Source organism: Lathamus discolor, chromosome 4 (assembly GCF_037157495.1).
Source record: "Lathamus discolor isolate bLatDis1 chromosome 4, bLatDis1.hap1, whole genome shotgun sequence".
Classification (NCBI taxonomy): Eukaryota; Metazoa; Chordata; class Aves; order Psittaciformes; family Psittacidae; genus Lathamus; species Lathamus discolor.
The window spans coordinates 119075844-119093203 of record NC_088887.1 but is presented as its reverse complement, the minus strand read 5'-3'; the positions used below and the strand labels follow the sequence as shown (position 1 = coordinate 119093203).

Below are 17360 nucleotides of genomic sequence, written 5' to 3'. Positions count from 1 at the left end.
ATATTATATGTATGATTTTATATATATATAATAATAGAATAGTTATGGTTATATAATATGAATATATGATATATATAATATTAAATCGTATCTATAACATACATATATATTTATAAAGTGTATATATATGTGTGTGTGTATAAAATCATGAATACAAGGAGGTTCTTTCCTGGACAGATCTGAAAAGCCATCACACTATAAATTCTTCCAACTCTTTGTTCCTTTTCCTCACTGTGTTAAAAAGAAAAAATCAGCCAATGAAGCTAGCTCTGAACTGTTTGTGAAGAGACCAATTTTCTGCACATTTGCGCAGCTTCCAGTGCAGCAAAATCTTGGTCCCTGTCTGGGCACTCCTTCAGCCCAAACAATAATGTTAGTTAGCAGTTGTTACCATGGGCCATGATCTGAGCAAATTTAAATTCAAGATGACTTACAACCACTGCTTTTTGCAATAGTGTGCTCAAACTTTTCCTGGCTATCAGCGGGTAAAAGTACTTTCACCTTGCAGCTAGAGAGGTCTCAAGATGGCCCCAGATGCCAGCACACTGTTTTATGGGGCCTCTACACTGTTTCTCCACCCCATGCCCTTCTCCTTCATCCAAGATATTAAATGTAATCTTTAGCTCTTGTTCTGATTCTCCCTCCTCATCTATAAGTTCCTCATTTGTCACTTACCCTCTTTCAAGCCTCCACCACTGATTCACTACCACCACCAATTACCCAACCTATTTCTACTTAGCAGGTACAGTATACCTCAATTTCTATCATTTCACTTTCTCAGTTCCTCTACTCTCAACTCATTTTAGGGTTTTTGGAAAGCACTTTCCCACAGGCTGCTAATTCTAGTAAACATATTGGGATTGACAGATCTAGAACCCCATTTATTGCTGTCCAGATGGAGACTCTTTGGGACCTTGCCCTACATGCTACCAAGCTGGGATTTTTGTGTTTGATGTAAATAAGGGTAAAAGAAAGATAACATCAGGAAGGACCTTTACCTGCTTGTGAAGCACTAAAGCTCAGGCTTGTGCCTACCCCTGTATACCCACACATTCCTCCCTTCTAGATTCCTGCACCAAAAATGAATTTGCTTATTTATTCATTATGAGTGCTGAAGCCTGATTCCTATGTAACAGTTTAAACTGCTCTGAAGTCAAACCAACCCTTAAATAAACTAGTTGAAGCAAGACCACTTATTGTTATGCTGCTTTTTTTCTAGAAATTGGATCATTTAGGAATTTGGTTTTAATATTATGCAGAATCTCTGTTTGAAACTAATGATTTTCCACTGACTCATCTGTACAACAACAGCTTTGAAGACGCAGCTCATCCTACTACAGGGCTTATGTAACTCCTCCCTCCTGACTATTGTATAAGCAAACCCAGGTTATACTAACACAAATAATATATCTCAACCTAGCTGAGATACAAGGAATGGAGCAAGGGAACACAGAGCCACTGTGCTTTGTCTGGAGAGTGACGATGAGAAGTAGCAAACTTTCTCATTCAGTTTTGCAACAGACTTACCAGTAGCAAAAAGCAGCTTCCTCGGGTCCTGAAAAACAGACAGAAAAAAGAAAGAATCAGCATACATGATGTTGCATCTCTATGAGTAACGTCATAATAACAAGTAGCTCATAAAGCTCACACACTTGAAGGCATAAACAATCCCTAAATCTGGACGCAGGAATGGATTTGGTATTTGCAATTCAACATAAACTAAATCTTCAGCCGCTTCATTCCCCCCATGAAGACAATTCCGATCTGTTGTGAAAAACTGGGATCCAGATAGCTTTACAGTTAATCATTTTTTGAAAGCTCAAGTTTACTCAGTTACCTCATACCTTTGGGAGGATGGAAGGGAGCAGAACAGAGAAATATTTTGATTTGAAAGGAAGGACAAGTGGCAAGCATTTTACTGCCAGTAACATTACCAAGAGATTTGCAGTGGTCTCTAGTGAAGGAGGACTAAACACGAAGGAGATGACAAACAGAAGGCCAGATGTTCCTGTGTCCTTCACCACGTGTGGAAGGGAAAGGGGATATTTCGACCTCACAGGAAACTGCCTCACTCCCCCTGAGTCCTACATGTCATGAGGTTTTGTCTTCACTGCAGAGAAAATCTATTTTCTTTTAAAACTTACAGTAAAATGCAGCGAGGGGAGGTGAGAGTTTTCCTACAGGTCTGGAAAAACAAAGCATCCCTCTCCCTGACCTTGTCATCCAGATGTGCACAGCCATGTAAAGACGATGACAGCAGCATCCAGACTGCCCGCCACAGTTAAAAACAAGGTTTAAGTGGAATTTAAGCACAGAGGTTCAAGAGCTACTAGTGCACATAAAACCTGGGAGGTTTCAATTCTACAGTTACCAAAGACTTGTTATTATCTCCATTTTCTATTGCAAAATTCCCAAGGCTGCTCAGCACAGGCTGGCATGAACACCCCGGCACTTACTTGCCCGGGGCAAGCTCTTGCTAATGTTCCTAATGAGGAACATTAAGTTGTGGCCTAAGTCTTTTAGACCACTCCTAACACATGCAGACACTCGAGGTCAACCCAGAACCTCAGCACAATAGTTGGTGTTGGCATGTCTGTCTGCCATAGAATAGCTCGGTGATTAGATCATTCACCCAGGGAGAGGAAGACCTTGGCTGTTGGTCCTTTTGAGCCCAGGCTGAGTCAAGCTCTCCTTTTCCAGGAAAGGCTGCAGCTGGGATAGGGTCATTCTAAATATTTCCTAATGAAGGTGGTAGAAAGAAATGCAGACTTGAGACTAGAATCAATATAAACAGAGATAATTTGACTGTAGCCCAAAAAAGAAAAGAGTCTTGAACTCCGGTCTTACTCCTAAAATCTGCAAGTCTCTCTCCAGTGCCAAATGCATAACCAACAACCTAGAGCAGGGACTAGGAGTCTGGTGTGCCTGCAAGAGATCTGCATCACAGTCAAAGCGGGCAAACCACGTATTTCATAAGCGGAAGTCAGCTTACAGCCCAGTTCACACAGACAACTAATTCCACTCAGCACATATACTCCAGTTGGCACTGCAGTTTAAAGATGCAAAATGAGTCCCAAATCCCACTATCCTCAGATCCCCAGGACCTGTCACATAGCCCTGCATTGCAAATAGTGGAAATGCAGAACATATTTTCCCAAACAGCAGCAGGCCCACCCAAGGAACAGAGCAAGGCAGAAGAGAAGCACGAACACAAGGTGCAAGGTGAAAGGACTTGATGACAGCATTCATAATCAATAGGACTAAATCCCTCTGGATTTAATAAGAAATGCTCAATACATGCTTTGTCCAGAGAAAGAAGTAAAATCCACAGAAATTCACATGATGGTGAGTTTTCCGTGCACAGAACAGCAGCACTATAAAGACCAAAGGTTGGATCACGCAATAGAATTGAAAATACAAACACCCATGTATTTATATACTTAAATGCAAAACATGAAAGGGCAGCTGTCTCACCTCACCACGATAGTTCGCTACATTTATTGCCAGAAAGTCTTCATTGTAGTTCTCAGAGAAGTTAAGAGCGTTCACCAGATGAGCAGCAACATGTAAGACTGAAAGAAACAGTAAATCTGAGGTCCATAAACAAGAGGCAGATGTTCCTCTGAAGTACAGAAAAATGGCTACCCAGATGCCAAGCTATAACCACATCATCTGCATGAGATGCATCAGGGACTAAGGAATTCTTTTTCAAAGGTAAATCAGGTTATAGATATTGACGGCAGAAAGCTGCATGTATTTATATGCATTTTACCACTACAGCAATTATTTTCGCACTGCAATGTTTCAGCTGGGAGACAACACCGAAAGGTGTCCACACAAGAATGTTCTTTCACCAAACTGGGTATTTGTCTGCACTGCTCCCTCTTCTGCAGATAAGCTGGCAGCACCCTATTTCTTCACTGAAATTCTTTAGGCACAATAAAGGGTCACTTGCAATGGCAGATTTTGGCCCGTTCTTATATACCTGTCCTTTTAGAAACTGGGATTTTAAGGAAAGGCTTGGCATTAGAATATAACCCCAAGTGTTTGAAGGGAAAATAAACCACAACCCACACACATCTGACAAAGCACTCACAATTTGAGATAGGGAAGCACAGAGCAAGACTACCCCCAAATGTACTGTACAAGAAAAAACATGACGTTCTGCTTCAGTGTGTGTTCACACACAAGCTGCTACTCAGCACAGTAAGATCTCACCTGAAAAGATGCATATTGTAACACCACACGTCACATGGAAAGTTTTACTTTTATCAAGCAGCCTTCTGGTTTTCCTGCTGGCAACCTAATAAGAGAGGAATTCAAGCAATCTCTCTTCTAAAACATAGCAAACAGAAAAAATACTAACAGCAACTGAGGTGATGTAATAGCAGCTTCAGCTTTTACAAAGCTTAACACCCTTGCATGCATAGTACCTAAATGTAAAAACAACAGGATTATGTCACCAAGCCAATTTTGAGACCTTAATGAAGAAATAACAGTTGGGTCTGTATTAGATGTCAAGAGCACATAAAGAGCCCTTCTGCCCTTCAAATTTAGGAATTCCAGCATTAACTGTTGCAGGCAGCAGATTCTCTAGTGAACAGGATCAGAGGGAAAGGGGTATGGCATGCACAAATGCATCTATAGGCATCAAGTCTTATAGGTACTGTCATATGATGAACAGAACTCATAGGTTCAATTTGCAACCATTCAGAAAACATAAATGTTCCTCAAAGTGTTACTTAAATTTCTGTAAAAGCAACTGGTGAATTACAAATAAACTAAATTATTCTTTACTGAATATTGGCATAGGAAACAAACCCTCTTAGCTCTGACAGAACTTCTTCTCCCATGCTAATGGCTATATCAGATTGAGTATTTTTATTCAAGCTTCTGTCACCTCCAGTAGGACGCTTCTGGTCATGCAGAGACAAAGTTCTTTTGCTCTGTTGAACTCTACTAGGAAGCAGTCGAGAGGACACAGATGGCTTTTATATTAGAGTTGGGAAAGAAGGAGACTTTGTCTGGTTACAATTCCACAGCATTCCACAGGTTACAATTCCCTGCGCTTTGAAAATGCACTGCAAAAACCTTCGCTACAACAAGTCCAATCAAACCAGACAATGCCAGTCAAGGCAGTCTTCAAAGGAGTCATGAATCAAGGATGAATGTCTGATACCTGCACCATGCAGGCCCATACTGTATAATAATAAATAGGGAAATAACAGACTTTTTTTCCTATTATGTTTAGACTAAACAGAGACCAGGGCCCTCATCTTCACTGCTGCTGCATTCCGAGGACAGTGCTTACCTTCTGAGATCCTCGCAGGAAGGCCAAGAGAACACGGCACATTGGTAGAAGGACCAGGCAGCAGTTGAGATTGAGGACAGATGCTGAAGCTCTGCTAACACACAATCCTAGCTGAACAAATATAGCAAGAGTTAGATTACAAGGAGAAAAGACTCTCTAATGGTTCAGGTGACAGCGTTCACCCTCCTGTTCTTTGCTGTGAAACTGAACAGCTCCCATGCTCTCTTGAGTCATCAGAATAGTGGAGTTTAATGATGTTTTACGTGTTCTGGAAAAAAACATGTTTTACATCAAATTAATTTTGTCAGCAGTTATACCAGCAAATGACAACTTTCTACTGAAAAAAACAATACCCTCATCACTGCCCAAAGCCATATGGAAGAAAACATATCTGAGACAACAGTAATCATCCACTGAGAAATTACCTGAACGCTTCAACAGACTTAATTAAATCAGAACGAGGGATAAATACCGTGAAGACACTACACAGCTACTTAAGTAACATGTAAAGATTTCCTGGTAAAGAAGCCAGAAGAAGATGTAAAATAATCATATTGATTCAGTGAAGCTGAAATGATAATATTGTTTCAAGGAGCGTTACAGAATCCTCACAGAACTCATCCATTCACACTGTGCAGTGCCATATTTGGACCTAAAGAAAGTAGGTTTTCTTCAGTTTAACTACTCAATAGCTGGGAACTGTAATGAAATCTAATTTTACTAATGCTTTCACTGGTATATTTGGAACTTACATAATTAGAACAAAACCACTTGTCAAATGAATGAACAAAGCACACATTAATGTCATAACCCCGTATTTTTTAATCTTATTATATTCTCTCATTCATTTGTGATTTTTAAAGAAGTTAGCAAAATGCCTTTGTTCTCCTAGTTATTAGGTTGCATTACCATTTTACTAGCTTATATAAAAGATGCTTTTAGACTGTCAACAGATTTCTGGAAAGGTATTTCTTACCGTGTTCTCTAATACCCAAGTTTTTCAACTCCTGAAGAAATTAATAGAAATCCATTAGAAGCTAATTCAAATACTGCAGAGATATGCAAATGATTTGAACAGGTAAGAATTATCTCATTAAAAAATATAAAAGTTATATTACTTTTTCAAAACAAAACTTTATGTCAGCAAAGAACATCTCCTATTTCTCAGTCAAAAAAAAAAATCAGCAGTGAAACATTTATTATATTCATATGCTAATCATCAAGAATTAAAAAATGGAGAGAAACAAAAGGTTTATTGGGGAATGCTATTTTTTCACAGAAATTATTAGAAAAGCCTGGTAATTTCAAAATTTATAATTGTTATTAGTTGCTTTTTACAGACTTATCTACATGTCACAAAAAATATATGAACATACAAACTAAACCATGTAACTGGGCTTCAGTGTGTCTAGGAAGATCCTAAGCACAACGGCACGGCAGGAGCTTCTTACTGTCATAAAACATCAAAACTGCCTGCTCTCACAGTTAGTAACACCCCATTTGTACCCTACATTCTCTGCAGTACATCTGGGCACAAAACTGGCAGGCAAACAGAAGGTAAAGATGCTCAATCTACCTGAAGCATCAACCTCTCCACCTATATTCTGTCTCTTTAATGGCCACTTTACATTATTTAGTTGGGCATGATTGCTAGGGACCTCCTTATCTGTGGGAGATGGGACATTGCCACCTTCCATAGAAGAAAGCAGTCATGAGGGCACCCTCTCTCAAAAGCTGCCCATGAGAAACAGGAGCAAGTACCCCATGAAATCTGCTCTGCCTTGTTCTCTGTCATGTAAATGTGGGATCCCTGGCAAATACCAGAGAGCAGATCTCACAAAAGTTATACTGAGAAGGACAGCAGAGGCATCTCTAACCTAATGAATTATAGAAAAAAAGACTGGAATGAAGCACATCACTTAGTTCTTTCCCACTCTCCAGACCTTCTCCACAGTTTCTTCCAAAGCACTGTTAGTCCTTTTTTCCCTGACATAAAATCTCCCTCCTTTGCTTCTGCTTCATGTTACTTCACACTCTGATCATATGCACAATGAGAGATTATTCTTGCTACTTTTCCCTCACTAGTCATGCTCCTCAGACTTTAGGTCATCCTCTCTTTTCCCCTCTGGACTCTCCCAACTGGTTATCAGCCAGATCTGGTCCAGAGCTCAAGTGCAATTGAGCACCGGCTACAATGGCTACAGCCTTAGAAACTAAGCTGAGATTTTACTGAATGTTGACGTCACTTCCCACTTCAAAGTATGATTTTAGAAGAAAATGTGAACAACCACAATAAATATTTCTCTATCCTTGCCTACAGTAGCTTAAAGGGACTTGAGAACATTGCAAATATTTTTCGGCTATCAGATAAAACGCAGTACCCTTGAAATCACTGCACTTAATGGCGAGCAAAATGTCTCTATGATGTGTTGTTTGCATATACAAGACTGTCTCTATTTTCATTAATTATTATTCTTCTAAAAGGAAACTAAAAATGAGCTTTATACCTCATAAAAGTAGTAAATTCAAAAACATGGTCATTAAACACATATAAGCATTTTTATGAGAGCTTTGCTGATGTGCTATAGTATTACAGTGGTTTAAAGAGCATGATTTCAAAAACCCAAGAACTATGTAGAACTAACGTCATGCAAAATCCAGAAATAAACTGAACAACTTTTATAGCTCTCAAATAACACCCAAAAGGTGGAAAAAGTTGCAATTACAGTTAATAAGTAAAGCAATTTGAGAACTGTAATCATTTCTATTGTACGACCTATATGACACATTATTAGTTTCTCAAGAGCTTATGTTGTCTTGGAGTTTAAACATAAACCAAGCATGATATTTGTTATTCTACTTTATGACACACAACTATTCTTCTTACAAAAATTTAACAAAAGAGCCTAGTTTGGAATAGTCTACAATAGAGATAATTCTACACTGTATGGCATTAAATACCTGAAATCATTTAGTGTAAGAAATAAGTAAAATGCCAAACAATTTAACTGTTGAAAAAAACATGAACCAGTGATGATGAGCAGAAAGAGCTAAACTACTAACCTCCGTGGATGTTTTTGCCATTTGCTATTCAACAAATAGCAAATATTCATGACAATTCAATTACTGTGGAAGAATGCCCTTGCATTAATTTAATTCAATGCTATCAGCATCTCTACAAAAGAAAATAAAGAGAGCAGGAAACTACTTCTTTGAATGTGCAGTGCACTTCTAGGAAATCTTTATGCAAACACTTTCACCGATGGTTCATTTAAGGTTTTATTTGGAAGAATTAAAGTTGGGCAATGCTTGCTACAACAAGCCCATGACCAATTTGAAAACAATAGTAAAAGTAATACATTTAGCAATGCTTAGAATCACAACTCATGCAAGACACAGAAGAATAACACAGTACTAAGTTTGCTCTTAACATATATCCAAAGGCTAAAAACATCCCCACGAAACTAATTCTTTCCAAATGGTTTCCAAGCGGTTTCATTCTTGACTTCCTTCGCATTGCCTGGGTGACATGGCAACAAATTAACATAGTGCATTGTTGGATTTTTATACTATAGTAGAATGAAAGATGATTTTTCCTCCAAGGCAACACACTGGTTCTAGAAGGGAATATATGTCCTTATTCTCCTTCTATGATTCTATGATTAAGTAGCTAAGAAATGAAAGACGTATAATCCTCTTTTCTTTCTAAGATTATTGTTTTAAGGAAAAAAGAAGTATTATTTAATGTTAGTACTATGTGGAATTTTTGTAGGATTAAAAACCAGAGGAAAAACCACCCCAAAAATCTCTGCTGGAAACTCCTTTTCATCCATCTTTGCTGACACCATGTCCAAGCATTTGGTAACTTCCTTCTGTACTCTGCCTACCCAGTATCACACACACTGTTAGCCTCTTTCATGGAGGGGAAAGAGGCATAGAAAAACTAAAGGACTAATCGAATGCACAGAGGAGATCTGTGGCAGGGATAATAGGGAGTTTTTTGTCACTGTTCACTTGTAACTCACCAAACAGGCATTCCTTGCAGGTTTTCCTTCTCTTTCTGTCCACATATGAAGGTTATGTCTCATTTTATGCACAGTCCCTTGGTATTAGGTGTACTCCTCCTTCTGATTAAACAGTTCACTCGATCTGAAGCAAGCAACTATCTTAATCTGGAATGCAATATTAGTTTCCAATTTCCCTGATAATTTCCAAAGTGTATTCACTTACAAGATTTCAGACCAAATGTTCATCTTTATTCATCTATTAATCAGTTTGTTTGATCTGTCAGAATCCTGACCTCAGGAAACACCTCAGGTTTAGTGTGTGGTGTCCTGACTATGGCAGGGGGCTGGAACTAGATGACCTTAAGGTCCTTTTCAATCCTGAGTATTCTCTGAGTCTCTGATTCTGTCTGTGTTGCTGAGTTACAGGAGTGCCAGGCAGGATGATACACACACAGACTGATCACAAATTATCTTCCAGATCCCAGACCATCCTTCTTCTGTAGCAACAGTGCAAACCATTACAGTCTTTTATATATTAATTTGTAATAACAACTTGGATGTTTGATCCTGAAAGATGCAGCATGAGCAGAACTCCACAAATTTTGTCTTGATTCAAGGGATTAAGTGTACCTAAGTCCCCTCAAGAGATTCACATAACACTGCAACTCATGGCCAGAGCAGTAAGTTGGTTATTGTTATATCTGAGTCACAGTCACATAGGAGTAATGCCATGTCCACTACTAAGGGCTTCTTTTCTGTTGAATTACTTCCCCTTATCCCACACAGTAGGTAATATGGTCTGTAAAACCGGTTTTCTGGATTGTAATGCACCTATTTTTAAGACCTGTCATTGCTGGAGTACCATGGGAACCCTGCAATAATACATACTATAATGAATAATCAAGTAATGAAACACTTTGGCCATAATTCAGTTCTGTTCCACACTGAGTATTATGCCATGATCATCTTAGAACAAGGAGCAGTGATGACAACAAGGCTATTTTTAACACCGGTCTACATGATACAGTTGTAAAAATTGCAGTTAATCATTCAGGATGTACCTCTACTAATTGAACCTCCACTATTAAGAGTTTCATAAGAAGTTCTGCCAACGTGGAAGTTCTCCCATAAAAGTTAGCAATACAGACGTCCTTCACAGGACAGCAAAGATGATGAACTCTGGACTGTCCAGGAAGAACAAGGGGTTGGGGGAATAAATGCTTTGGCAAACAAAAGGTCTAGGATAAGGCAAAGAGAATGCAAGAACTGATTTACTTGCAAATTCAAGGGAACTATCAAGATAAGGTCTTGTGGATTAACACCCTGAGTCTTCATCAAGGAATCCTGCATATATATTTATGTATATATATAGCTTCCATAGCAACATAAATCTATTATTAGACATTTTTGACACATGTAACACTGTAAAGAGCAAATCCCAAATAGCCTGGCTCATGACCATGAAATAGAAAAAACCACACTGCATTAAGGAAAATAGAGGGTCAAGACACACAACTCCTTTCAATGCCTAGATGGGGGGAAGCAGGCTGCAGGATGGTTGCATAAGGATCAATGAAAGCAGAATTGGGCCTCAGTTAGTAAAATCTCTACCATTACAATAAACTAGCAAGGAGAGACATGCAAGTTAATGGAACATCTGGAACCTATTCCAAGCAGTGAATAAAGATGACATAATTGTACTGCACAGTAAGAAGGCAGCAACTGTATAGATAAAAAAAGCAAGGCAGCACTTTTCCTTTTCAGTCCCATTTTCAGTTATTCAATCTTTTCCCAATGAGATCCTTCTGAGGATGCATTTTCTTCACTTTGCTCTGAAACCCAAAAGCTTATTGCTTGCATTAAAATCCATTTGACTACATTAGAGTTATTTCAACAGGGACTAGAGAGTGAATAGCAAGAAACCTTTTACGCCATGACAAGATGAGCCCAATGTACCTTCTGTTCATGGGGAACCCAAGCAACAAAAAACAGGTATTTCATTAAATGCTGCTAAGAGCAAGATTTAAGTTCTATAATAAGTCCAGTACTGAATTCAGGCCTGAATTTGTGGGTCACAAGCAAGCAAAGTTGGAAAAAAATACAGCCAAACTCATCTGAAGGGAGAAATCTTGAAGTCTGCAAAGAAATGAATCATCTGGACAATTTCTTTGAGCAGATACAAAACCTCCAACAATGAAGATTTTGGAGTGATGTCAGGTAGTTTATGAATCCTCCCTCCTGTAATTCATGCCTACTTCATCTTGTAAGATCTATCATGAACATGAAGATCAGAATACTCCTTCCTTTTTCGCCACACTCTTTTATAACAAATCCTTGCCTTTTGGGTGGTTCCTGGGCCTCCCTTCTTTAAACAAAGTAAGTCCACAAGTTAACATTTATTAAATTAAGAAAAATTGAGATTCTTCACCTGGATCATGTTCCTGAACCAGTGGCAATGAATGCATTCATGCAGCAAGACTATGGTCTGCAGTGTTAAAAGCAATTAAGCATCCAAAGGGAGGGATCATCAAAGGAAAAGTACCAGGAAGGGCTTTGTATCCACTAGGTTCTGGCTGAACTTGCACTGTAAGAATCATATAATCACAGAACAGTTCTGGTTGGAAGGGACCTTGGCATGTCTCTATCCCAAGCTCCTGCTCTAAGGAGGTTCAACACAAAACTCAGGCTAAGTTTGCTCAGGGTTTTGCCCCGTTAGGTTTTTAAAACCCCCAGGGATGGAGATTCCACAGTGGGAATGTGGCTGTGGGACTCAAACTAAACAAAGACATTTAACCCAACATAAATTTACCTACTAAACTTTGTGGCATAGAATAGGCTGATTAAGTTTGTTCCGGCACAGCAGTGCCTTCGACTTATTTATTCTCTTTGCCCTTCCAGGACACCATCATGCTCGTGGTACCTTTTTACAGGTATAAAATTAGGGATCAGAAAGATTGTAATTGAAAGACTGAGAGTTAGGTACTGAAATGATGTTAAAATCCTGTGCTAAGTATCTTATTCAGTATCACAGAGAATGCAACCAGGAAAGAATTAAACTGAGCCTCCTGTGGAAGGCTGAAGGAAAGTGAACCACTGAATGAAAGACTAACCTCATTCCTTCTTCTTCACATCAGAAAGAAAACACATGGCATGAAAATGTGGCAGAACTGAATATATTCAGGATATTCAGGATATTCAGTCCAAGATCTCATTTCACAGCACTATCTGATTTCCTACAGCAGCTCTTCTTGTTCTCCATCCTGTTACTTGGTAAACAATAAAATTACCTGTGGTAAATCTTTCAGCGCTGCAAGTGCAGTTCTTAAGGAGTTTTTAGGCTATTGGAACATATGAAAAGAGAAAAGAACTCCTTAGCAGACCTCACTGAAAAACAACAGGATTTTTTTAACGCAAAAAAAAAAAAAGAAAAACATTCCTTTTTGACATGTTTTGTTAACTGACTGGACAAATGCATCAATTTTCATGAAAGTACCTGTAAAAAAGTTAATTGTTAAGGTAAAAAAGAAAACACAAAAACCAGAAACTGTCGAATTATAAATCAAGAACTTTCATCTAAATCTCAAGATATTAAAAAAATCAAGAAATAGCACACAGAGGGACTGCAAGCCACTCACCCTCATGCTGTGTACAGTTCTGGTGTCCTCAACATAAAAAGGACATGGAACTGTTGGAGCAAGTCCAGTGGAGGCCACGAGGATGATCAGGGGACTGGAGCACCTCCCGTATGAAGACAGGCTGAGGAAGTTGGGGCTGTTCAGCCTGGAGAAGAGAAGGCTGCGTGGAGACCTCATAGCAGCCTTCCAGTACCTGAAGGGGGCCTATAGGGATGCTGGGGAGGGACTCTTCATCAGGAACTGTAGTGACAGGACAAGGGGTAACGGGTTAAAACTTAAACAGGGGAAGTTTAGATTGGATCTAAGGAGGAAATTCTTTCCTGTAAGGGTGGTGAGACACTGGAATGGGTTGCCCAGGGAGGTTGTGAGTGCTCCATCCCTGGCGGTGTTCAAGGCCAGGTTGGACAGAGCCTTGGGTGACACGGTTTAGTGTGAGGTGTCCCTGCCCACGGCAGGGGGGTTGGGACTTGATGATCTTGAGGTCCTTTCCAACCCTAACTATTCTATGATTCTAGAATGGAGCGGAGAATGGTTAAGCAGACAGGCCATGGGCCCTCTCAAACCAATATAGAAAAAAAAAAAAAGAGGAGCAAAAATCCTTGTGAAAGGATGTAGCACAGGTATGGTTTTCTGAAGAGACTAAAAGTGGGTTCAGTTTTCCCAGCCTCTGCAAAATAATCATGATTTGAACATACACACAAATACATCGAACTAATTCTGGGGTCTAAGAATGATATTTAGACAAACTTTGACACAAAGCATCTTATGGACTTGGCTCTTCATTTTCCTCCTCATTTTGTAAAGTCCCTAAACTGCTCTGGTATTCTTTCCCACAGCTGCAGACACAGTAAGACAAACCCACACACAGAGTCTCCTGGTCCTCGTCTCCTGACCAAGACAAGGAATCTGTTGCTTGAATCATCTCACAGCTTCTGAGCACATATTGTTTTACTTCGCATGTGCCTTTCATTTTGAAGTATGAGAACACCAAAACATACCCCATATAATGAGCTGGTACAAGGCAGACAAGTCTTCTGAATTAAGAACTTTGGTGACTGATACCAGCTGGATTGGGTTAGAATGGCAAGGTTTTGGTAGTAGGGGGTTACAGGAGTGGCCTGTGTGAGAAGGTGCAGGAAGCTTCCTCCATGTCCTGTAGAGCAAATGCAGCCGGATCCAAGACAGACCCATCGCTGGCCATGGCTGAGCCCTTCAGTGATGGTGGCAGCACCTCTGAGATAGCTTATTTAAGAAGGGGAAAAATCTGCTGCATGACTATCTGTGAAAGAGGAGTGAGAACGTGAGAGCAACAGTTCTGCAGACACCAGGGTCAGTGCAGAAGGAGGAGAGGAGAAGAGACTCCCCTGCAACCCACGGTGCAGCCCATGGTGAGGCAGGCTGTGCCCCTGCAGCCCATGGAGGTCCATGGTGGAGCAGATATCCACCTGCAGCCTATGGAGGACCTCAGGCTAGATCATGGGGATGCCAGAAGCAGACTGTGATCCCATGTGCAGTCTGTGCTGGAGCAGGATTCTGGCAGGACCTGTGACCCCATGGAGAGAGAAGCACAGGCTGGAGCAGGTGAAGAGTATGAGGAATCCTCCCCTGAGGATGAAGGAGTGGCAGAGACAATGTGTGATGAACTGACCACTACCCTATTCCCTGTGCTGCTGCCAGGGGGGAGGTAGAGAATCCAGGAGTAACACTAAGCCTGGGAAGAGGAGGGGGAAAGGTGTTTTATCAGGATTCAGTCTTACGATTACCCTACTCTGATCAGATTGGTAATGAACTGAACTAATTTCCCCAAGTCGAGACTGCTTTGTCCGTAATGGTAACTGCTGTCCTTAACCCACAAGCCTTTCGGTCTCTCTTCTCTCCTCTGTCCAGTTGAGGGTGACAGAGCAGCTTTGGGGAGCACCGGGTATCCAGCCAGGGTCAATCCACCACACCAGCTGACAATCTGGTCCAACATGTTGACCCAAGCACATCTGCTTTATAAGCAACACACTAGCTCTGCCAGGAGCAAACAGTTTGCAAATGGATGCCCTGGTCTTTAAAGCCATCAGAGACTACAGTAATACTGAACATGTTCTCATGCTTTGTCTTTCAAGAAAGTGATCATCAGAAAGGATTTACATATTTTCATTCCCTTCTTTTCGCACTGCTTTTGCTAAGATTAATTTCTTGAACCCATCTGAGTCAGCCATAAGAAAAATTAAAAGTAGATCAGGCCAACTTACCTTTGAGCAAGTTCACAGAAGCTTACAGAACTCACTAGCTACAGCAATGATATCAACCACAGGAAAAAGTACATCTTGGATGTTTCACCAAAGGTGAAACCCGGAGGCTCTACAGCAGGTTAAGATGTGCATCACCTCTGCTTTAACCCCATGTCAGCTTCCAATTGAAATCCACCCCTGAGCATGACATGGTGCTACAAAGCATCATATTATTGATCCGCTTTTTCCTGGATTCTCAAATTGTGAGCAGCCCTAAAGCATTTTCAGAAAGCCGTTAACCCTTACTCTATCCCTTTGGATAGAAACCATTTCAAACAACTGCAATGGCATAGCTGTGGATAACTTCACAAGACAGGCCAGTATCTCACTTCCCCAGATGATCTTCATGGGTAATTCTGGTGGTGATGGATATTACCCTTGTTAAAACAAAACGGTCGAATGACCATTCAGACTCCACACTGATGCTATATTAAATACCAGAACTGAAAGTATATAGATTACAGTGATTTATGCAGAACAGAGGATCTGTGAAAATAACAAAGACTGAAAAGAACTAGAACTTATCCAAAGAATTCCTTGAGCAACAAGTTTGGCTAATGCTTTTGATGACAAAATTTGAGTTCCAGTCCTCTGTTGAGCATGTTGGTGTCCCTGTGAGCCTGTCTGCAGCTGGGAACACTGGGAGGGAAGTGAGGAGGGGGAAGGAGAGCTGCCCCATACTTAACTGGTGCTTTTTCTTCTCAACACTTTACTCCTAAACAACTGTCAACAGGATCCCAGCGATCTCCTACTTGATCTTTTCCCACTCTGCAGAGCTAAACAGGCAGTTTGTGTCATCTTTGATTACCAAATGCATTCTGCCCTTTTCCCACCTTCCAGCATCCCAATTTCCAGGGCAAAAAGTAATGTCCGGGTCACTCACCCCTAACATCTGATGCAAATAGTAATACTGCAGCCCTTGATAATAGAGCAGGAAGGTTTTCCAGAAGAACCATACATTGAGGGAGAGCCAGAAAAACTGAAATGAAAGAGAAACAAGAGATTGTAAGCGCAAGTTACACGTGCAAACTTCCCAGTGTTGATTTCATTCAGAACAGTCACATCCCTGCAGTTTCATAAACGCATGCACATGGAATGGGGGAAAAAAAAAAAAAAAACAAACATCAAGCTTTTGGCGTAAAATGCATTAAAATTTTAAATGGAATAGCCCCTAGGTGAGAAATCTTCACTTTCATTCGACTTCACAAACTTTACCTCTGTGCCTACCGAGAGTTCGCAAACCCCCCCGCATACCGAACGCTACTGCAGATCTGTAGCTACACCGCAGTCAAAGACCCAGGGAGTACAAACTAGCAACAAAGAGACAAAGACAAAGGCAGGAAGAATCTGACCTCCGAGAAGATGCATCTTCTCCCCCAGACCTTCTCTAACAAAGAGCGAACGTCCCGACCGCGATGCCCGCGGACACCCGCACTATCCCGGCCGCGGCGCACTCGTGTCCCCCCTGCCTATCACCGCGCACCGGTAACCTGGACGCCGAGCACCACCCGGACCTCCCCGACCGCCCCGGACCCTGCGCCACAGATGGGGCATCCCCCCCGCCCCGGGCTGCAGCTCCCTACCAGGAAGAGGTGTTTGCTCCCCTCGTTGGCCAGCCAGCTCCTGCAGGACAGAGCCATGGTGCGGGGCAGCACCCGGGGTTGTGGGGGGGCGATGTGCGGGCTCGCCCTCCTTTTCAGCCGGGCCGAGCCGAGCCGGTCCTCCCCTGTCCCCACCCCTCACCCCCCGCCCGGGCTTCCGGCCGCCGGGGCGTTGCGCTCCGGCCCCGCCGCTCTGCAGCCCCTCCATGCCGGCCCCGGTGCGACCGCTGCCCCTTTGTCTGCTGGGTGCGGGGCTACCCGGGACCCTCGGCGGAGGAGCGGGGGGCTCGGCAGGGGACACCCCCGAGGGGGCTCCGGGCCGCCGGGGACTCGGCTGTGGGGCGATGGGGCCGGCTCCTCTCATCCCGCCACCGGGAAAAGCGTGTTTTCCCGACGGAGAATCCCGTCCGAGGGGTTTCCCTTTACCCAGACTGGGGAAACGCGACACAAGAAGCCGGAGGGAGTGGGAGAGCAGCCGTGATTGCAGCTCTGCTGCAGTGCGGGGGAAAACAAAGAGGCTGCCGGAG

The 17360-nt window shown here is 41.7% G+C and overlaps 1 protein-coding gene across 1 annotated transcript in view; it reads right to left on the bottom strand.

Annotated features, from left to right (window-relative positions):
• NOX4 (NADPH oxidase 4) overlaps window positions 1–16908 on the bottom strand; it is a 107166-nt gene extending 90258 nt beyond the window's left edge. Inside the window, exons 1-6 of the mRNA XM_065675881.1 lie at window positions 16816–16908; window positions 16116–16211; window positions 5312–5422; window positions 4219–4303; window positions 3475–3572; window positions 1528–1555 (exon numbers count right to left, since the gene is read on the bottom strand). Of these exons, the coding sequence (XP_065531953.1) occupies window positions 1528–1555; window positions 3475–3572; window positions 4219–4303; window positions 5312–5422; window positions 16116–16211; window positions 16816–16872 (475 nt within the window). The 5' untranslated portion in view covers window positions 16873–16908. The remainder of the gene's footprint in view (window positions 1–1527; window positions 1556–3474; window positions 3573–4218; window positions 4304–5311; window positions 5423–16115; window positions 16212–16815) is intronic.
• Window positions 16909–17360: the final 452 nt, after the last annotated feature.